This window comes from Onychomys torridus, chromosome 1 (assembly GCF_903995425.1).
Source record: "Onychomys torridus chromosome 1, mOncTor1.1, whole genome shotgun sequence".
Taxonomy (NCBI): Eukaryota; Metazoa; Chordata; class Mammalia; order Rodentia; family Cricetidae; genus Onychomys; species Onychomys torridus.
In genome coordinates, this window is record NC_050443.1 from 124410223 (window position 1) to 124431283 (window position 21061).

A 21061-nucleotide genomic window follows, 5' to 3' on the forward strand; every position below is an offset into this window, starting at 1 on the left:
TGCAGACCAACATCCCCTTCCTGCAGAATGTCCTCAACAACCAGCAGTTCCTAGCCGGCACTGTGGACACCCAGTTCATTGATGAGAACCCTGAGCTGTTCCAGCTGCGGCCCGCACAGAACCGGGCCCAGAAGCTGCTACATTATCTCGGTCTGCCCACCCTTCCTTCCTCCTGACTGTTCCTTGTCTCCCGCCCCATAGCCCTTCCTTGTTAAGGCCCTGTGCCCTCATTTCTGTCTACATGGCCCCTAATAGGTTTCCACTGCCTGGACCCAAGAGGCCTGGGTGTCCCGGGGAGAGCCTCTATCCCAGAGTCTGCCTGCTCACTGCCCTTGACTCACTCTGCCCAGCCTGCCTTGACATATTGCCCACTTCCTCCCCAGGACATGTCATGGTGAATGGCCCTACCACTCCAATCCCCGTCAAGGCCAGTCCCAGCCCTGTGGACCCTGTTGTTCCTGTGGTGCCTATAGGTAGGTGAGATCCATTTTTACCAACTCAAGGGAGTGATGGGAGATTGCAGGGTGGGCATCAATGTTCTTGTCTGCCTAGGCCCACCCCCAGCTGGCTTCCGAGACATCCTTCTGCGAGAGGGGCCAGAGGGCTTTGCCCGAGCTGTACGGAATCACCAAGGGCTGCTGCTGATGGACACAACCTTCCGGGATGCCCACCAGTCACTACTGGCCACTCGAGTGCGCACACATGATCTCAAAAAGATTGCACCCTATGTTGCCCACAGCTTCAACAGGCTCTTCAGCATGGAGAACTGGGGAGGTAGCTAGAGGGGGGCTGGGCTGTTGGACAGTGCTAACTGAAATGAGTGCCCAACCCAGACGTCCCAGGACACTAGGGACAGAGGGGCCGGCAGTGAGACCATGAGGATGAAGGCTGTGTCCCACAAGACCCAGCTCCAGCCAGCGTCTGCGGAAGCCCTGGGCTCGAGGCTGCAGGGCGGATGGAGAATCCCAGCAGAGCCCCACAGCATCCAGGGGCCCGGAACCAAGAGCAGCCTCTCCTCTCCATCCTGGGTCTTCAGCTTCCTCCCTCAGCCCCGCCTTGTGGGCGTGACCATTCCCGAAGCCTCGGTGGGGGTTGGAACTTCCAGGCCAAGGCTGGGACGGCTCCCCACTGCAGGAGACCCTGTCCTGAGCAGTTTGAGGGGCACAAATGAGCCTGAGTTTCCCTGAGAATCGGTGGAGGGAGAGGCTGGTAGGGGCTAGAACAGGAGGAATCCTGGAAGTGAGCAGGCTATGGAGGGCATTGTAGGGTCCTTGTGACATATGGAGTGAGAGCAGCTTCTCTGTTCCTGTCCAGGAGCCACGTTTGACGTTGCCATGCGCTTCTTATATGAGTGCCCCTGGAGGCGGCTGCAGGAGCTCCGGGAGCTCATCCCCAACATCCCGTTCCAGATGTTGCTGCGGGGGGCCAATGCTGTGGGCTACACCAATTACCCTGACAACGTGGTCTTCAAGTGAGCCTGGGTCGGCTGGGACCACACAGCAGTGGGCTCCCAACTGCCTGACTGTGCCCTACGGCAGCTAAACACAAGATCGCAGAGGCAGAGCAGGCAGGGCTGCTGGGTCTCCATGGCAGCAAACACTGAGGGAGATGACATATCCCAGGAATCACTGCACAGAAGTGGGGCTGGAACCCAGGCCTTAGGGCCCTGCCCAGTGTCCCCATCAGCTACCTTTGCCAAGAATCTTCCTAACCCTCCAGGCTCAGTCAGGCTGGTCAGCTCTGTCAGCGACTATCGCCTCCTGGCCCAGGCTGACCTGGAAAAGGCTCTACTCCCCTGCCAGTCCAGCCTTCATTCCCAGGAGCTAGCAACTAGAGGGGACGTACAGGTAGGGTTCACCTGTTTTCTCACCTGCCAGGTTCTGTGAGGTGGCCAAGGAGAATGGGATGGACGTCTTCCGAATCTTTGACTCCCTCAACTATTTGCCAAACATGTTGCTGGGCATGGAGGCAGCAGGCAGCGCTGGGGGTGTAGTGGAGGCTGCCATCTCCTACACTGGTGATGTGGCTGACCCCAGCCGCACTAAATACTCGCTGGAGTACTACATGGGCTTAGCTGAAGAACTGGTGCGAGCTGGCACACACATCCTGTGCATTAAGGTACCAGGTCTTCTCTCTCATCTCTTCCTCTTGCCCTCCCACCATACCCACCATGGCCGACAACACAGGAACACGTCACATCCCTCCTCACCCTATTTCCTCCTCTTCATTTTTTAGGACATGGCGGGGCTACTGAAGCCCACGGCCTGCACCATGCTGGTCAGCTCTCTCCGGGACCGATTCCCCGACCTTCCGCTGCACATCCACACCCATGACACATCAGGAGCTGGGGTGGCAGCCATGCTGGCCTGTGCACAGGCTGGGGCTGATGTTGTGGATGTGGCAGCAGACTCCATGTCTGGGATGACTTCACAGCCCAGCATGGGGGCCCTGGTGGCTTGTACCAAAGGGACGCCTCTGGACACAGGTAGGATGGAGCAGCCCAGGGTTGTGCCCCTCTCAAAGCTGTAGCCGAAAATAATCCCAGCAGAGCCTGGGACACAAAACCCAGATGCCTCACCCTGCTCCCACCCGAGTTTGAGATGGGGTCTGGGCCAGGCCTGAGTCCTGGAAGGAGCCCAGCTCTCCTGACTCTGGCTGTCCTGCAGAGATACCCCTGGAGCGTGTGTTTGACTACAGTGAGTACTGGGAAGGGGCTCGGGGACTGTACTCAGCCTTTGACTGCACGGCCACCATGAAGTCTGGCAACTCGGATGTGTATGAGAACGAGATCCCAGGCGGCCAATATACCAACCTGCACTTCCAGGCCCACAGCATGGGGCTTGGCTCCAAGTTCAAGGAGGTCAAGAAGGCCTATGTGGAGGCTAACCAGATGCTGGGGGACCTCATCAAGGTGAGCAAGGCCCTTATTAACGCCCTGTACACTACACTCCTGCCTCTGTGCCTCATATTCTTATGAGCAGAGATCTTTCCTTTTCAGGTGACACCATCCTCCAAGATTGTGGGGGACCTAGCCCAGTTCATGGTGCAGAACGGGTTAAGCCGGGCAGAGGCAGAAGCTCAGGCCGAAGAGCTGTCCTTCCCCCGCTCCGTGGTGGAGTTCCTGCAGGGCTACATTGGTATTCCCCATGGGGGTTTCCCCGAGCCCTTTCGCTCCAAGGTAGGGAAGGCGCCTTATGGTGTGAGGCAGGGACTGAGCACAGCACCCGGCATGACCCTCTCTGCTTTGCTCCTCAGGTGCTGAAGGGCCTGCCAAGAGTAGAGGGCCGGCCTGGAGCCTCTCTCCTTGCCCTGAACCTGCAGGAGCTGGAGAAGGACCTGATTGAGCGGCATGGGGAAGAGGTGACCCCAGAGGATGTTCTCTCTGCAGCCATGTACCCCGATGTCTTTGCCCAATTCAAAGACTTCACGGCCACCTTCGGCCCCCTGGATAGCCTCAACACCCGCCTCTTTCTTCAAGGACCCAAAATTGCAGAGGAGTTTGAGGTCAGTGGTTCTTGTGTTTGCTCACGCTCAGCCCCCAGGTCTACAGCAGCCCTGCCAGAGAGCCCCAAACTTGGTTCTCACAGCCTTGTGAACTTTAGAGCAGAAATGGTCCTTGTGTGACCAGTGGCTAGGCCTCTCTCTACACATAGAACTAAGATCCAGTGCATAACTTCCCTGAGTCGGGGCCCAGGGCTGCTCTCCTGACTTTCTCCCCAAATCTGGTCTGCTACCATTTCTGCAGGTGGAGCTGGAACGGGGCAAGACGCTGCACATCAAGGCCCTGGCGGTGAGTGACCTGAACCGGACTGGCCAGAGGCAGGTGTTCTTCGAACTCAATGGGCAGCTTCGGTCCATTCTGGTTAAGGACACCCAGGCAATGAAGGTACAGTGCACCAGGGCCTGCCAGGTGGTGGGACTGGGCCTGACCTGCTGTCTGATGTCACCTCTGTCCTGTCTGCAGGAGATGCACTTCCATCCCAAGGCTCTGAAGGATGTGAAGGGCCAGATCGGGGCCCCTATGCCTGGGAAGGTCATAGACATCAAGGTGGAGGCAGGAGCCAAGGTGGTTAAGGGCCAGCCCCTGTGTGTGCTCAGTGCCATGAAGATGGAGACTGTGGTGACTTCGCCCACGGAGGGCACTATCCGCAAGGTTCACGTGACCAAGGACATGACACTGGAAGGCGATGACCTCATCCTAGAGATTGAGTGACCTTGCTTCCGACTGGCAGCCTGGCCAACCCTACCCCAAACCTCCCAACAGAAGCTGTGCAGCCAGGGCAGGCCCAGGCCAGCCAGGCCCTGAGAGTAGGAAGGCCAGGCCCTTGAGGCCTGTCCCATGGGACACTACCTGCAGTGGCCCATTCCCTTTACTGTTCGTTCGTGCTTTCCTTATGGGCAGGCAGCTGCTCACATACTCATCTCTTGCCAAATCGGGTCTGCTCCTGTGGAGACTACAGGTGTGCAGCAGGTGGCTTTGGGACCTGGGGGAGGGGGTTTAGGGGTTCTACCTCTGGGGGTAGGGGGAGACCTAATTCGCAGGTCCTGGGAAATTTGCTCAATAAAAGTGGCCTTCCCTTGCCCTCCACACTAGGTCATGTACAGTCTACCCCATCCCTAATGCTGTCCCCAACCCGGGGCAGTATGGGTGCAATTCTCTCAAATTCTCAAGAGAGCCAAGTCAAATCTGTTTTCCTTTTTTGAAATAAGCTTCCTGGATTTCAGGAAAGTGGACCCCTTTCTTCCCAGTGTTCTCAGGGTCTTGGCATGTGACTTTGGGTGAGGACAGTCAGTGGGGCCTAGGCTGCATCCTCTCTGGACCTCAAGATCTAAATGTACTACCTACCCCCTCACCTCCCAACCGCCAGCTTCTTCCCAGGCTGGAGAAGAGCTCCGCAGCTGGGCAGGTGTGTGACCGATTCTCCCTCCACAGCTGTGAGTGTGGCTGTGTCCGTCAAACTGGGGTGGGGCCGGGGGAATCACTGGGGAATGACTACATGCCCATTTTCTCTCCTCAATCACCAGCTCAGGGAACAAGTTTCAGAACAACCTTGAACATGGGAGACTTAAAATGACATTCACAAATTAAAAAAAGAGCAAAAGGAAAAAAGGGCTAGTCAGGAAAACAAGAACCACTGCAGAGCGTGGTGAGCAGGTACAAGACTGGGGTCCTAAAGAACCTTGAGGTGCTGTGTTGCTTGACAAGAGTCCTTGCCATGCTCAGGGCTCGGACCTTGGTCCTGGGTGAGGCAGAAACCCTACTCCTGGGAGTGGAGAAGGGTCCTCTTGTGCTCACAGGGTCAGAGCTGTGGGAGCAAAGGTGCAGGCCCCACAGTGAGATGGCTCCACCTGATACCTGCTAACTCAGCCACAGTGCAGGAAAGAGTGAACCCAGCCTTGGCAGCTAAAGGCCCCACCCTATCCTTTGCTGTTGGGACTTGCTTGCCAGGCTCACCTGTCCAGGTTAGTAGTGTTCAAGGTAGCCAAGAGAGGAGGTGTACATACTCCCAAGTGTTGGCCTGGCTCCTCACCAAGATCCAAGTACATTCCCAAAGGTTCAAGACCATGCTACCCAAGTTAAATCTCTTTAATATCCCAATACAAAGTCTTGATGCAAAAAGACAATGAGAAAACCCTGGGAAGTTGGGAGGAGGGGTTTTATAAATAAACCCACCGAGCAGCTTTTCGGGGGCGGGGGGAGAGCTAAGAGGAGCAGCAGTCCAAAGAGAGAGTGCTCCTAGGATCTGTCCTTGTCCCTCAAGTCCAGATGCTCCTCAGCTCCTCTTTGAGAGGCTGCACCCTTTGGATATCTGCTCCTTTCTCTTGGTCCCTGGGGTTCAACTAGCTCTGGCTTCAATCCCCTACAAAAATTCCTGAGATCTCGGGGACCCCAGCCAGCCCCTCCCCTGCAGTATTTCTTGATAAGGAGGGGCTGGAGAGCCCATCAAGAGTTCACTGGAGTATGCACAAGAGTGATGGTCAGGAGCACAGCAGGGTCTCTGAGGCTCCTGTCCGTTCCAAAAGCACACACAGAGGAAGGCTGCCATAGAACTTGGGGTCCGTCAGGGGCTGAAGCAGAAGCAGGAAGAGTCCCACGCCAAGAGCATAGCCTGCCAGCAGTGGCCACTTCTGTGGATGCTCCAGGGCTGCACACACGGCAGGGAAACCCATGTAGTTGCAGAAGGAGTGGCAGAGAACAGGCCCTATCAGGTGTCCTGGAGACAGGAGAGATGCAATGTGTGAAGCAGCCCCACCTGGAGTTAGTGACCCTTGTCCCCTCAACAGGACTCAATGACACCCCCCCCCCAACTCCACACATTCATGTGCCCCATGTCATGACCTCTGCTTCTACCCTTCAGACCTTAAAAGGCTGAGGGCCCTGGCTTAGTCTGCCTCAAGGACTGGTAGAGCAAACTGTCACATCCACAGTATTCCCTTCTCCCACCCACATCTGTGGGCCCCTGGAGATCCAGGAAAAACCGAGGACCAACCTGTGCGGATGAAGAGGAAGGCCGTGTAAGCACCAAAGACAGCAGTGTAGGAGAACTGGAAGGCTGGAGATGGAGGCCGTGAGTGACCACACATGCGCCCACCCTGCCCCAGCACTGCACATCCCATAGCTAGAGACCACCCTTTCCCCTCGGCAGTGGCTGCCTGGCCACCATCTTCTCTGTACCCACCTCCAATGCTCAGTAGTCCCCATCCAATCTTAGAGCCCTGTGTTTCCAGCCCTTTCTGTAGAGTGGCTGTCAGGGATATCACACCCAACCCCCAACTGTCCCGGGCAAGCTCCCCAGGCTCACCTGCAGACAAGAAGATACTCCCCACACTGCTTTGGCGGAAACGTAGCTGCTCAATAATGTGATGAAAATGGGCTGGGAGGAAGAGGAAAACCACACTGTATTCCTCTGGCCGGCTATTAGCTCCCCCCTCACCCTAAGCCCCATGTTTAGACCTCATGCTGGGAACATCTTTGCTGGACCAGTTAAGACTCACCAACTCCAAAAAAGAGTGGGCAGGTGAACACAGCAGGGCCCAGACCTGTGCATGGCGCTAACATGGGCAGCATGCAAGCCCGGAACACCAGCTCCTCTGTCAAGGGTGCAATAACTTGGTTCCGTAGCCAGCGCATGTCTGTGAGGCAGCGGGCCCAAGAACGAGGGGCTAGGGTAAATATTCAGGATAAGTAATGTGATGAGTGCCTAGTTACTGAAAACAGAGACCCACCCCCTGGGGGCCTCTCCACAGATTTACTCTGGCCAAACTCAGGTCAGGAGTCCTGAGAATCAGAATGGGAAGGGAGCAAGCCTTATCAGACCGAATTACATACAGCATCTTCAGACAACGGTAGATGGGGAGTCATGGTAAATTCTAGAGACACCAAAATTTAACCAAGGACAGTCTCTTTTTTTGGGGGGGGGGGGTTGAGACAGGATTTCTCTGTGTAGCTTTGGAGCCTGTCCTGGAACTTGCTCTGTAGCCCAGGCTGGCCTTGAACTCACAGAGATCCACCTGCCTCTGCCTCCCAAGTGCTGGGATTACAGGCGTGCACCACCACCCAGCCCCAAGGACAGTCTTTAGGGAAGCCAAAGGATGGAAAAGTGCTGTCTGACCCACATCAAGTACTGTTTTGGGTCCTGAGAGACCTCCTTAAGTATCAAATTTATAAGGTACCCAGCGATATGATCCATTTTATTGCTGAAGAAGCACACCCAGAGAGGTGACGTCTCACCTCTTCAGTCCAGATCACACCATCTCACTGACTCCTTTCCCCAGTGTCCTGGACTGCCTGTGCCTACCTTTTCCTCAGTCTTGAAGACTCACCCAGGACAACCTTCAGCCCATCTGTCAGGTCACACGGGCAATCCATAGAGAGCTGCATCAGTGGACCCAGGAAAAGGATCTGGGGGCGGAAAAACAGATCAAAAGAATGACCACAACCCCATGACCTTGCTCACACCAGTGCCCTTGGTCTGCCTCATGAGACCTCAGGTTTCCCAGCCATGCACACCAGGGAGCTCAAGGACCATATCCTAATTCTTGTCTGCCATCTGCCAAAGGCTGGACACAGGGGCATTTCATTTAGTGACAACTGAATAGGAAAAAATGAAGCAGAACTCACCATAGTTAGCAGCAGGGGCAGCAGAGCTGCTGGGAAAATGCCCTCCAGCCTGAAGCCCATCAGAGTGAGCAGTGATGTGCCTGGCTGAGCCACAGGAAAAGGGGCATCAGTGATGTTCCCTCCCACAAAAAAACGTTGGATTCTTTCCCTGATTGCCCTGTGCCCCGCCTCCTTCGCACCTGGATGCCAGTGAGTTCCCTCCAGAGCAGCACGCAAAGAGGGGACAGGCTGGAGACCACCAGGACACTGGTGAAGCGCCGCTTGATGACAGCAGGGTGGTCCCTAGGAAGGGAACAGTAAGTTCAGGGGGCCCTGAGCAGCTACTCATGTGGTCCCACCCCCGTCCGGCCCAGGCCCCGCCCACAGCCCCGCCTCGCGGGGGCGCGGATTCCGGCCGCGCGCGCAGCCCCCGCACCTGGGCAGCTCGCTCTTCCACACGTAGAGGCTGCCCACGTAGGAGCAGGCGAGGCTGAAGCAGGAGAACACGGACACCCAGCAGCACAGCCCCGGGCCCAGCGCGGCTGACTCGGGCTGCCGCTCCGGCCGCGATACCGACAGTAGGCGCAGCCCGTCCCCGCCCAGCGCCGCCATCACGCCCGGACTCGTGGCGCACAGCAGTGACGCGCTGCGTGGATGACGTCAGGCGGCGGCGCGAGCTGCCGGCTCCCCGGGGCGGCCCTCCCTTAGCACTGTGGTCCGCACGCTGTGCTTGCCGCAGCTTTATTGAAGCCCAGAAGGCATGACACACGTGTCCCGGGCTGCTTTGGCCCGCTTCTGTGATCCTCAGTAGCGGGCTCTTAGAACCTGCGCCCCGGACTCAGCCACTCGGACAGATTGGAGACCTCTTGCAGCCACAAGTCCTGCGGGAGCAGAGGAGACAGTGGTGAGGACTCAGCGGCAGCGGCCCAGGCCCGCACCCACCCCGCGCTCGCCGTAGTACCTCCAGGCCGCCGGCAGCGCTCGCTGCGTCAGCCGCCCGGGCCCTGCCGTGCGCCGCTTGGGCCTGCGATCCTCCGGCACTTGGGGAGGCCACGGTGGGCTCGTGGTGACCTGTGGCAGACTCTGGAGGGCTCAGATCCCTGGCGGGGCACAGAGCTTGCGACTCTTCCCTGCCCTGGTTAGGGCTTCTCTTGAGCTTCTTGTTTTCTGCTTGCCCGCTGGTCTCTAGGAGAAGACAAGTCCATTTCATCTTGCTCCCGCAGCTTTGTGCTAGTGCTACAGAGAGTCTTCAGGCATAGTTCTAAATGAGATCTCCCATTCCATCCTTCCAGAGAAAATCTTTCAGCGCCCAGCCTTCCGTTAGCATTCCCAACCCCTTAGCTGGACCTTGACAGCGTGCATCTGTAACTTTCTGCAGATTGTGCAATATGAATTCCAAGCTCCGATTGCTTCAGGCTGAAAGCACCTCAGTCTCTCTGGTGTTGTACTAGGCAGTTGCTAGAGGCAGCTTTTTGTTTTTGATATTTAAACAAGCTCTCATGCCACCAAGGCTGGCCTTAAACTGATCATCCAGCCTCTATCTCTCAAGCTGGGATTACAGACACGTGTCAACATGCTTTAGCCCAGTGATTCTCAACCTGTGGGTCACAACCCCTTTGGGTCAAACCGCCCTGTCACAGGGGTTGCATATCAAGTATTTAATTATGATTCATAGCAGTAGCAAAATTACAGTTATGAAGTAGCAATGAAAATCATTTTATGGTTGGGGGGGTCACCACATTAGGGTTGCATTGCAGATTTAGGAAGGTTGAGAACTACTGTTAGCTTATCCATAACAGGTCCACTTGTGGAAGGGGAGAGGAATCAAACTCAGGTCTTGTCAAACAGGCAAGCACTCTGCCACTGAGCTACACCCCCAGCCACTCAGGTGCAAATTCAGAGTGTCTTTGCCTTGGCCCATTCCTCCTGAGCAGGTCCTGGGAATGTTGGCCAGCAAATGCACTTTTCTTTAGAAAAAGCTAATGTGCACACACTAGTAAGTACAACGCACAGACTTCTAGTAGGAATACATGCTGCTGCTCAAGACCCAGGGCACACCCAAAAACCTGGAGCCTTACCTACAAGGGACTCCAGGCCGATGTTCCCATGCCAGCCTTCGGTATTCTGGGCGGAATGCCTTTTCTCTGGAGTTGGGTGCTTTAACAATTAGAAATTCCAAGTGAGTTTTACAGAAGTCTGAATGAGCCATAGGAGACATGTGCCTGGTGGGTTGATTTATGAGGATGTTCTTCACCTGGAACTCCCTTTTCTCCTAACTCAGCAGTCTCTACTTGGCCTCCAACTTTCAAAGCATCCTGCTTCTGTGGACCCTTGGGAACTCACACGCTAGCCATTCCCAGCATATCTGTTCTTCCCTGAACTTCAGATACCCGCTGACAGTCTGCCTCGTCTCAGGCTCTGAATTATGGCATTGTTCATCATTTTACGTGCATGTGTCCATCTTTCTACTCAAGATTTATTTTTACATATCTGTGAATATGTACATGTCAGAGGCCAAGAGAGGGCCGTCAGGGCCCCTGGAATTGGAGTTCCATGTTTGCGAGCTTCTGATTTGAGTGCTGGAACCCAAACTTGAGTCTGCTGCAAGAGCAGCATGGTTCCTCTTAAACACAGCCATTTCTCCAGCCCCTCTTTATGTAGTCTTGGCTGTCAGGAACTTGAGAGGCAGATCAGGCTAGGCTCAAACTCACAGAGATCCTCCTGCCTCTGCTTCTTGAGTGCTGGGATTAAAGGCATACATCATAATGCTTGGCTATGTCTATTTTAAAATAAATAATCGGGGGTGGGGGTAGGGGACAGGGTCTGACCTTGAAATATCTGATCATCTGTCTCTCCTTATATATACATAATTAAAAGGAAATCATGAAAAATGAGACCTTACATAGCTCAAAAAGTGCATGAGAGCTCCAGGTACAACCCTAGCACTACATAAAGCAGCAGAGCAGCACACACACAGGTAATCCCAACACACAGGAGATGAAGGCAGAATGAGTTCAAGATCATCCCCGATACATAGGAAGACAAAGGCCACAGAAAGATAGAAGTCTTAGATGCACGAGACCCTGCCTCAAAAGCAACAACACAACCCCCACCTGCAATTTCTACTTCAGAGAACACCATGGGGAGAGTGAAAAGTGAAACAAGAACTGGAGAGCGGGCTGAGGCTCAAAGGAGAGGGAGGCTGGGGCTGACTGCAGTTCAGTGGACACAGGCTTGCTTCCAGTGGGAGGGAGGTGTCCTGGAGTTTGGTGGAAGAGGGACCCAGCACCTTTAAAGTTGAACGCTTTAAAATGATAAGTCTTAGCCAGGCAGTGGTGGGGCACTCGGGAGGCAGAGGCAGGAGGATCTCTTGAGTTCCAGGACAGCCAGGGCTACACAGAGAAACTAAAAAAACAAAACAAAACAAAAAACACCACAAAGGTAATCTCAGCTAAGAATTATGTTACGTAAAGTACATTCTATAATATACTGCTTCCCCCCCCCCCCCCAAGCAGTCTCACTGTGCAGCTCTGGTTGTCCTGGAACTCACTCTGTAGGCCAGGCTGGCCTCTGTCTCCCAAGTGCTGGGTAAAAAGTGCGCACTACCACACCTGGCATCCTCATCAAAATTTTTTATGTCATAGAAGCTGTGCAGTTACAATCCCTGCTTATCATTTCTGGAGGTGGGTTCCACAATCTCCCCCATATACCAAAATCCTTAGAAGTGTGTGCCACCATTCCTGGCCCACATCGTTTGTTTGTTTGATTTTTTTTTTTTTTCCCCCTGAGACATGGTTTCTCTGTGTAGTTTTGGAGCCTGTCCTGGATCTCGCTCTGTAGCTCAGGCTGGCCTCCAACTCACAGAGATCCGCCTGCCTCTGCCTCCCGAGTGCTGGGATTACAGGCGTGCGCCACCACCGCCTGGCTCCTACATCGTTTATTAACCCAGTTCTAACCTGTATAATTACGTTCCCAGGAACACACGAAGGACAGAGCGCCCCAGAGACAGTGTGCAGTTTCAGTTTGCTCTAGCCCGGGAAGTCTTGTGTAACAGACACATCTTTCTCCTTTGCAAAACTGGTTTTACGGAGGGATGACCCACCTGAGATGGAGAGCACTGGGAGAGCCTTGCATACTGGTCGACGTCTGGGCCCTGAGAGGCAGCCTAGTCCTCAAAATACAGCTCCTTGGATTTAACACTGTGGAGCATTCAATTCTAGTCTGCACCCTAGAAAGCCAACCTTTCCTTAGAGAACTGCCTATTTCTCCTTAAACTATAGATGGGTTAATTCTATATTAGGTGAGTTGGCTAGTTACCATGGAAACAAAGTGAAGGCCCACAAATGGAAGAATCTGACCTAGCGCCTTGATCATGTAGTTTATAGCTGAAGCCACTGGGTGCCACTGTTGTGCCAGCAGTGAGTCATCACAAAGAGGCTGGTGCTCCAGGGAAGGAGTCATGACAGGATCTAGGTGCGCTCTTCCCTGGCCTTGCCACTCAGTCCTACAAAGGCACAGCGGTCAGGCTTTGCAGCCCTGCCGGCTGTTAGCTGGGTGACTGGCAGGCTAAGTTTCACAGTTACGTTATGGATAAGATGGAAAACGAAGACCTAACTTAGAACATCTTTGTGCAGAATGAGGTGGAAATACAGATTAGGTGCCCTGTAAATGCTCCTTTCTGCCAAGGTCATTGAGTTCCCTAGCCATCTGCCAAGTTAAGTGGGCTATGGATGGCCCTGAGGCGGTGGGCCATCACTAGAGCCAGACAGGGTAAAGAGGTCAGACAGATTCTCTGAGGTCTCACTGGGATGTCAGGTCCACACAAAAGCTCTTCAGAAGCAGACACACACCTAGATCCTGAGGGGTCTTTCCGGGTGCTGATGATGGCTCATGCCGTATTCTCAAGATGTGCCTGGTCGCAGTGACCTGGATTGTGCCCCTTCCCCACATGTCCACACCCTAACACCAAGTGCCTGTGAATGTGAGATTATTTGGAAAAAGGGTTTTGACAGGTATAATCAAGGATTCAGAGATAGGACCACACTGCATGCTGGATTCAGGGCAGGCCCTCCTAAAGCCGAGAAACAGTTGGGTAGAGAAAGGCTAGGTGAAGATGGAGAACTGGAGTTATGTAAGCCACAAACTAGGAAACCAGAGAGAGGATTCTCTCCCAGTGCCTCTGAAGGAAGCACAGCCCTGCTCACACCTTGATTTTGGACTTCTGGCTTCCAGAACTGACAGAATAAATGATGTTTTAAGTCGTAAGTTTCTGGTAATGTCTTTCGGCATCGCTAGGAAACTAATAAGTAGTTATGAGGTTTACATGCTTGAGGTGCGGCCATTGGCTGCAGACAAGTATGACGAAAGTTGTGAAGGGAGCAGTCGAGCCCCACTGAAGAGAAGGGGGGCAAATCCAAGAAATCTCAAGATCCTTCCATGCCCGAGCACCTACATTCCCTGCCCAGCCAGGCAGACCGAGGTACAAAGGGGAGAATAACAGAGGGCACGCTGAAGGTCCTGTCCTTTCAGAAGAGAAGGAAGAGAGAGATGGTACAGTTTGAGGGTTGGAGAGAGTGCAGCAGGGAAGGGCGCTTGCTCCTCTTGGAGAGGGCAGGACCACATGCAGCTCCAGCTCCAAGGAATCACGTGTGAATTAAGTCCTCCCTTTATGGTTGAGCAGAAGCCGACACACTCTTCACACATCCACCATGGTGATACACATGGCGATACTCAGGCTGCTTGGCCACCAACCTCTAGACACAAGATTGTTCCCAGCTTGGGGTTCCAACAAACAAAGGTACTATGCACAGGATGCTCCAGATACTGTGACATAATGGGGTAGCTAGGGCAGATGGGTATATATGTAACTTCTAAAGAAACTGCCAAATTGCCTTCCAAAGGACTTCCCTACCCTGTCTTTTGAGACAGGGTTTCACCATGTTGGGCCTAGGCTAAATGATCCTCCTACCTCAGCTGCCAGAGCAGAGCTGAAGCTACAGTCGCATGTCACCATGCCCAGTGGCCTTTGTATTCTCAATATCTATGGCATTTGAATTTTCATACTACTAATAATGAGCTTATGGATTTATTTGCAGTTTAGATGTTTTGTATGGGAACTTTTATTAAATGTGTGTTCACTAGAACTCTTAAAATATATTCTGGAGTCCATGGCCATTTTTTTTAAAACCAGAAATATGATTTCTTCCATAGGATTATCCTGTGTCACAGAGGTATTTACTCTTAATGAATTGCCCATTTCATCACTTTATGTCAAATGTACGGCCAAATAGCTGTTCCTTCCTGATAATTAAAAAAAAAAACAACCCAGATGCCATATCACTAATTTCTGATAGTAGCATCTTATGGCTTAAAAAAATCCAAGGGGAGGCATTCTTTCTTCTTTCTCTCTCTCTCTTTTTTTTTTTTTCCTCCGAGACAGGGTTTCTCTGTAGCTTTAGAGGCTGTCCTGGAACTAGCTTTGTAGACCAGGCTGGCCTCGAACTCACAGAGATCCACCTGCCTCTGCCTCCCGAGTGCTGGGATTACAGGTGTGTGCCACTACCGCCTGGCCAAAAAGGCATTCTTGCTATGCAGCTCAATTTGGTCTTGAATTCACTATATAGTCCAGGCCTGCCTTAGTCTCCATGTTCCTGCCTCACCCTCCTGAGTATGAGGATTACAGGTGTGCACGACACATGGAGCCTTCTCTTTTTATTCTGGTTTAGCTGGTTACCCCTTTATTAATATTCTCAGTGCAGTATACCTGTTAGTCTCAGTGTTTTTTCTTTGTTTTTAGTTCATATTAATCTCCACTTGGCTCTTTATTATTTCATTTCCTCCATTGTGCAGCTTGTTCTTCTCATCTAGTTAAAAGCACTGGAAGGTTGCTGGGTTGAGATTGTTCTTTCCTTCTAGGTATTACAACATTAGCTGTAGTCCGTTAATTTCAATCATTTGCATTTCACTTAATTAAAATACTTCTAACTTTTTTTGCTTCATGTTTACCTCATTTATCATTTATTTTCTAAACACTTTAGAATCTTCTAGATGTTTTTCTGTGGTTAGTTTTATTTTAGTAGTTCTAATGTGGTCAAAACATACTTAGAGGCTGGTGGTGTCACTGAGTGTATAAAGAGCTTGCCACCATGTCTGGCAGCCTGAGTTCCATATCTTGAGCCCAGGTAGGAGGGCCCTGATTCCTGCAAGCCAGCTCTCTGATTTCTACATATGCACTGTGGCAAATGCCACAAATAAATGTTAACACACACATACCACAAACTTCAGAGCAAGATGGTTCACTGGGTAAAGGTACTGGCTGCCAAGTCTGACTACCTGAGTTCAGTCCCTGAAACACACATGGTGGACGGAGGAGCAGCTTCTGCAGGCTGTCCCCTGATCTCCACACATGCACCACAGCATACATGCATCACACAAATAAACAGACGGAGTCAAAATAGAAAGCTTTGTGATTTTAAATTTGTTTATATCGAGAGATAGCTAATGGCTGGGAATGTGGTCTTCTGGTTTTGATATCTAATGATGGGGAATATGATCTTATCTGATACAGAAGTATGTAATGGCTGGAATATGCACTGTTGTGATTTAGAAGTATGTAATGGCTGGAATATGCACTGTTGTGATTTAGAAGTATCTATTTGATAGAATATGCTTTATCCTGCTGAATGTATTCTATGTTCTTCCATGGTTGGACAGAGTACTTTCATGAACATCAATGAGGTCAAATTGATTGATAGCACTATTAAAGTCTTATACAGACTTACTGATTTTCTGTCTGGCCGTCTTATCAATTATTGAGAAAAGTATGTCAAAATCTCCAAGCATAGCTTGGATTTAGCTCTGTGTCTTTAGAGTTACTTCATTTTGTTTCTTGTATTTCAAACCCTTCTTAAAAGGTCTGTGCATGTTTGGGACTGCAGACGGCCCTGGGCTACGGGGGTTTGGCCTGGGCTTCACAATGGTGGGAAAGCACCTTCAGACGGCCTTGTCGTTCCCCCTTTCTTTTTTGTTTTTCGAGACAGGGTTTCTCTGTGTATCCCTGGCTGTCCTGGAGCTCACTCTGTAGCCCAGGCTGGCCTTGAACTCAGAGATCCACCTGCCTCAGCCTCCTGAGAGCTGGGATTAAAGACATGTGCACCACCACTGCCTGGCCCACCTCCTTCAGTATAGCATTTAGTATATTCCATGAGCTACTGTGTAAAATTGGCCTTGTGTTTAGATGGTTTTTCCAAGATGGAAGCTGTTGTAAGTGTCTGAACACATTTAAGTTAGACTGGGTTATGATAGTCAGCTGTATTAAATGAAATTTTACTTCTGATGATTTTAACTTATCATTGTAATGTAATCCAACTGTAAGTTGAGTAGCATCTATAGTGTCTTCAGGACAAACATTTCATCGGCATGCAATTGTAGGGAAAAGGGTCTGGCTAGAGAAACCCACCCTGACCCTGGAGCCCAGAATTAGGGAAGGATGGCTCAGATAAAGCCAGTGAGAGAAACACAGTTTAGTTCAGATCAGAGCCATCTCTGCCCCTGTCCAACTGACTTGTGAAATCAACCAATCACAGAGCAGGACAGCAGAATCCTGGCCCTAGGGCCCAGGACCAGGGAGAGAAACATAGCCTGTGTTTGGGACCTGAATGAACACTTTATCCCCAAACCCAGAACCCAGGAAATATGCCCTGACTCTGAAACTAGTACCAAAATAACACTCTTGGCCCCTAGAATCAGAGTCAGTGAAAGAAATGTGCCTTGGCCTTAGAAGTAATATCAAAAAGCCAAGAAAGGCCAGTGAAAGAAACACAGTTTGGCCCTGAAATCAGGGCCATCTCTGCCCCTTGCTCACAAAACTGGCCAATCCCTGGGCAGAAAATAAACTAACCAATCACAGTTGACTCCACCCCCTAGACATCCTATATAAACTGCCCTGCCCAGTCAGTTGTGAGCTGTTATCTCCCTGGTAGAGGCAGTTACTCTCCTGGACTCCTCCTTCCCAAATAAACCTCTTTCTCAAAAGAGTATTGGGTGAAGACCTTCATTGACTGGTGAACAGAATGAGCAAGGGGGAGCTGAACAGAAGATCCTTGCTGGGATGTCCCATAGTGGACTGAGCAAGAGGGAGATCTGGGATGTCCCATAGTGGACTGAGCAAGAGGGAGATCTGGGATGTCCCATAGTGGACTGAGCAAGAGGGAGCTGAACAGAAGATCCTTGCTGGGATGTCCCATAGTGGACTGACCAAGAGAGAGCTGGTAACACTGAGCCAGAGATTGTGGCTCTCCATGAGAGGAGCAGGATTGCTGTGTCCTGCAGGGAGACCATACTGGCCCATCACACCACATATATCCTGACTTTCCCAAAGAGTCAGGATACCCTTCCTTGCTGAAGCAGTTCCAGGCCTGACTCTCTTAAGAAGTCAGAAAAACCTTCCTTTCCAGTGTTGGGCTCTCTCCTTGTAGTCCATCACAGCTGTGCTAAACAGCTCCAGGTGTCTTGGACACCTTCAGGGCAGAGCTCTTGTTCTAAGTAGCTCAAGGTGTCCAGGATACCTCGTCCTCTAGGGCTGAATTGTCTCCTTACAGTTTCAGCCATCAATTTACTAACATTTTGGTGCCACAACCCAGGACACCAAACCCAGAGTTTTTGCAGTTTACTTACAGAAATGACCCTCTTTATGAGTATGTGTGTGATATGAGTGTGAGCATGTGCATGCCACAGCATGAATGTGGAGGCCTCCCTTGTGGGGAGTTCTCTCCTGCTTTATTTTGAAGGCAGGGCCTCTCTCTCACTGTTTCCGCTCTGCTGTGTCCTACTCCAGGCTAGCTGAACCACAAGCTCCCAGGCAACTGAGTCTCCCGCCTGTACCTCCCAGCTTGCCATAGGAATGCAGAGATCACAGATACACTACCACAGAGGGCTCTTTACATGGGCTCTGGGAATGACTCAGCTCTCCAGACTTTCTCAGCAAGAACCTGAGCCATCTTGCTGACACTGAAAGGACCCTACTTATCCCGCATAATATTTTCCACTCTGAAATTTACTTTGTCTGATGTTGACAATAGCCTTTCTAGCTCTACTTTGTGTTAATATGGTGTACATTTTCCTGTGTGCACATGCCCATTCGTGTGTGTGTGTGTGTGTGTGTGTGTGTGTGTGTGTGTGTGTGTGTGTGTATGTGTGTGGGGGGGCATGGTGGACTCGTCAGAGCTGATAAGAACCTTGACTGCTCCAATTCTCTTGCTTCCTTTCTCATTAGATGCTGGGCCTTGCTGTCCATACTCTGTAACCACCAGAGTTTTAAGCACCTATTCTTAAGTATTCTGCCATAGCAATGTCAAATGGACTACAGCAGTACCCGTGGGTTTCCTCAGGCAGACGGCTAAGCTTTACCTGGACTGCCTCCCTTATTTGATGGCCTCCATACTCTTCTCTAGATGGTGTGTTGGGGTAATCATTATTTTGTTTGAATAAAAAACATTTTTTTCCAGTTGGGCCACGGTGGTGCATGCCTTTAATCCCAGCCCTCTCGAGGCAAAGGCAGGCTATCTCTGAGTTCAAGGCCAGCCTGATCTACAGAGTGAGTTCCAGGACAGCAGGGCTATACAGAAAACCACTGTCTCAAAAAAAAAAAAAAAAAAAAAGAAACAGAAAAAAAAATTTCCCCAATAGGATATGGTGATACACAACTTTAATCCCAGTACTCAAGAAGCAGAATCAGTCAGATCTCTATGAATTCAAGATTAGCCTGATCAACACAGAGTGCCAGGCCAGCCAAGGCTATATAGTAAGACCCTGTTCTTAAATTTTTATTTTGCTTTCCATTTCTCAGAAATGACCATTCCATTTATTGCCTGATGTTAAGGAGCCATCCTGACAATCCCTCCCTCTCTCCCTCCCTCCCTCCCAGAAGTGACAGTGTAATGATTTAATCTTTAGTCTCTTTTGCTTATTCAATTTATATTTTGTTTTTAAAAAAGTCAAAAGAAGCCGGGCCTTTAATCCCAGCACTCAGGAGGCAGAGCCAGGTGGATCTCTGTAAGTTCGAGGCCAGCCAGGTCTACAGAGTGAGTTCCAGGACAGCCAGGGCTACACAGAAAATCCTGTTCTGAAAAACTAAAAGGGAGGGAGGGCTAGCCAGAAAGGTGGGCTTTAGTTGAACAGTTTATTACCAGCTACATCTGGAATGAAGGCACACAGAATTTTCTAGCTAGGATCTCTCCTTGCTAGAGGACCTGTCACCAGAGGTGCTGGGGTTCTCTCACCTCCTTGAGAGTAGAAACTTCAACTGCTCTAGACCTCCAGCATGCAGAAAGGAGAACTGCTAAAGGTAGATTTTTATTAAACAAAACTTCACAACAGTGATCTCAGGTATGCATTATTATTATTTTACTGACATAGAAACCAAAGCTCACAAAGGTTAAATCATGTTTGTAATGATGCCAACAAAGAGTCAGTGGTAGAAATGGAACACTGTAGCAGGAATTGTTAGAAGTGCTTATTAATAAAATCAAACCCAGAGCCAGGTACTGGGGTGAACGCTGGAAGATCAGAGAAGCAGACACCTCGTCAATTCCTCAGCTGATCCTGTTTCCTCAGACTGGAAGCCTCTGAGTCCTCATCCAGAATGGGTCTCAGCTGAACTGCTGCTCAAAGCCTAAAAGCTTAACCAAGGCTCTAGTTCATGATTTTCACACCTTATACACCTTTCTGCTTCTGCCATCACTTCCTGGGATTAAAGGTGTGAGTCACCATGCCTGGCTGTTTCCAGTGCAGCTTTGAACTCACAGAGATCCGGATGGATCCCTGCCTCCCAAGTGATAGGATTAAAGGTGTGTGTGTGCCACCATTTTCTGGCCTCTATGTCTATCTAGTGGCTGTTCTGTCCTCTGACCCCAAATAAGTTTATTAGGGTGCACAATATTTTGGGGAACACAATATCACCACAGAACTCAGTATCCTCCATGCTCTTGGCTTCTACAGAGCACTTGGTTCTGGAATATTTCTCTGGGCCAAGGCATTTTTGCTGAAAGGCCAGCAGCCATACAATCTGAAGCATTTGTACTCATCTACCCTGAATTAAGGGTTCCCACATCAAAATGGGAGATTTCCACTAGAATATTGAGTATTATCATTACACTTACCTGTTCTGTGTCACATGAGCAGTGGTGCCAAAGTCGGTGCTGGGTGGTATCATAAAATATTCTATGCAGTTTGGTCCCAAATTCCTGTGTGTCAGCTGCCTGAAATTCATGAGAAATAGAAGGTTCTGAATTCACCACTGGAAACCAACTGGGAGGCACTGCAGAGGCCGAGGAATTCACCACTGGAAACCAAAGGGGAGGCACTGCAGAGGCCGAGGAAGGCAAGAGATGGGTGTTCTCTGTATTTACAGCTCTGTCTCTATGGAGCATGGAAAGGCAGAGAAGGGCCTGAGATACTTGGTATGTGTCTCCCATATGTCCTCCCACTTAGCAAGATCCTTCAACCAAGATAAACATCCCAGAGATCCCTCTATCTCATGACTGGGTTGTCAAAGATTCTCTTCCATAAGATGATCGAGAAAGCAGTGATTCCACTGAGGCTGTGGAATTCCTCAGTAAGGCTGAGGAAGAGGTAGGAGGTCTTCCTTGGAAGACAAGCCTTCTGGAGAGAAGAGAACCAGAGAACACAGTCTGCATCAGGGCGTATGGATCAGCCTTTGATGCTTTAATACAGGACTGTAGGATATCAGAGTTAAACACGAGGAATCACCTGAAACCATACAGTAATTAAAGAAATTTATCCTTATGTGTGTTTGCATGTTTGTAAGCCATGTGTGTGCAGGATCCTGCAGAGGCTAGAAGAGGTGTCAATTCCCCTGGGGATAATGTGGATACTGGAACTAAACTTGGGTCCTCTGGAAGAACAGCAAGTTCTTTTATAACAGCTGAGTCATTTCTCCAG

At 50.8% G+C, this 21061-nt stretch overlaps 3 protein-coding genes across 7 annotated transcripts in view; 1 reads left to right on the plus strand and 2 right to left on the minus strand.

Annotated features, from left to right (window-relative positions):
* Window positions 1-4670, plus strand: part of Pc (pyruvate carboxylase) — a 104139-nt gene extending 99469 nt beyond the window's left edge. For all 3 annotated transcript variants that reach the window (XM_036201217.1, XM_036201226.1, XM_036201235.1), the window contains 11 exons: window positions 6-150; window positions 384-473; window positions 553-774; window positions 1315-1471; window positions 1878-2118; window positions 2236-2485; window positions 2667-2911; window positions 2999-3178; window positions 3256-3504; window positions 3746-3886; window positions 3965-4670. In XM_036201217.1, the coding sequence (XP_036057110.1) occupies window positions 6-150; window positions 384-473; window positions 553-774; window positions 1315-1471; window positions 1878-2118; window positions 2236-2485; window positions 2667-2911; window positions 2999-3178; window positions 3256-3504; window positions 3746-3886; window positions 3965-4213 (2169 nt within the window). In that variant the 3' untranslated portion in view covers window positions 4214-4670. The remainder of the gene's footprint in view (window positions 1-5; window positions 151-383; window positions 474-552; window positions 775-1314; window positions 1472-1877; window positions 2119-2235; window positions 2486-2666; window positions 2912-2998; window positions 3179-3255; window positions 3505-3745; window positions 3887-3964) is intronic.
* An 899-nt stretch (window positions 4671-5569) lies between these two features.
* Window positions 5570-8936, minus strand: Rce1 (Ras converting CAAX endopeptidase 1). Of its 3 annotated transcripts, none has more exons than XM_036204216.1 (8): window positions 8538-8936; window positions 8302-8404; window positions 8123-8202; window positions 7825-7903; window positions 6997-7164; window positions 6804-6875; window positions 6492-6554; window positions 5570-6215 (listed from the first exon to the last, which is right to left on the minus strand). In XM_036204216.1, exons 3-8 carry the CDS (start codon window positions 8180-8182, stop codon window positions 5980-5982), a joined length of 678 nt encoding a protein of 225 aa, XP_036060109.1. In that variant the 5' UTR covers window positions 8183-8202; window positions 8302-8404; window positions 8538-8936; the 3' UTR covers window positions 5570-5979. The 3 variants fall into 3 exon arrangements, with proteins under 3 accessions (XP_036060109.1, XP_036060105.1, XP_036060110.1); XM_036204212.1 differs by having other exon boundaries at window positions 8123-8206; window positions 8538-8778; XM_036204217.1 differs by having other exon boundaries at window positions 6492-6594; window positions 8123-8206; window positions 8538-8778.
* C1H11orf80 (chromosome 1 C11orf80 homolog) overlaps window positions 8885-21061 on the minus strand; it is an 88501-nt gene continuing 76324 nt past the window's right edge. Inside the window, 3 exon segments of the mRNA XM_036204200.1 lie at window positions 8885-9286; window positions 10180-10258; window positions 20260-20358. Of these exon segments, the coding sequence (XP_036060093.1) occupies window positions 8940-9286; window positions 10180-10258; window positions 20260-20358 (525 nt within the window). The 3' untranslated portion in view covers window positions 8885-8939.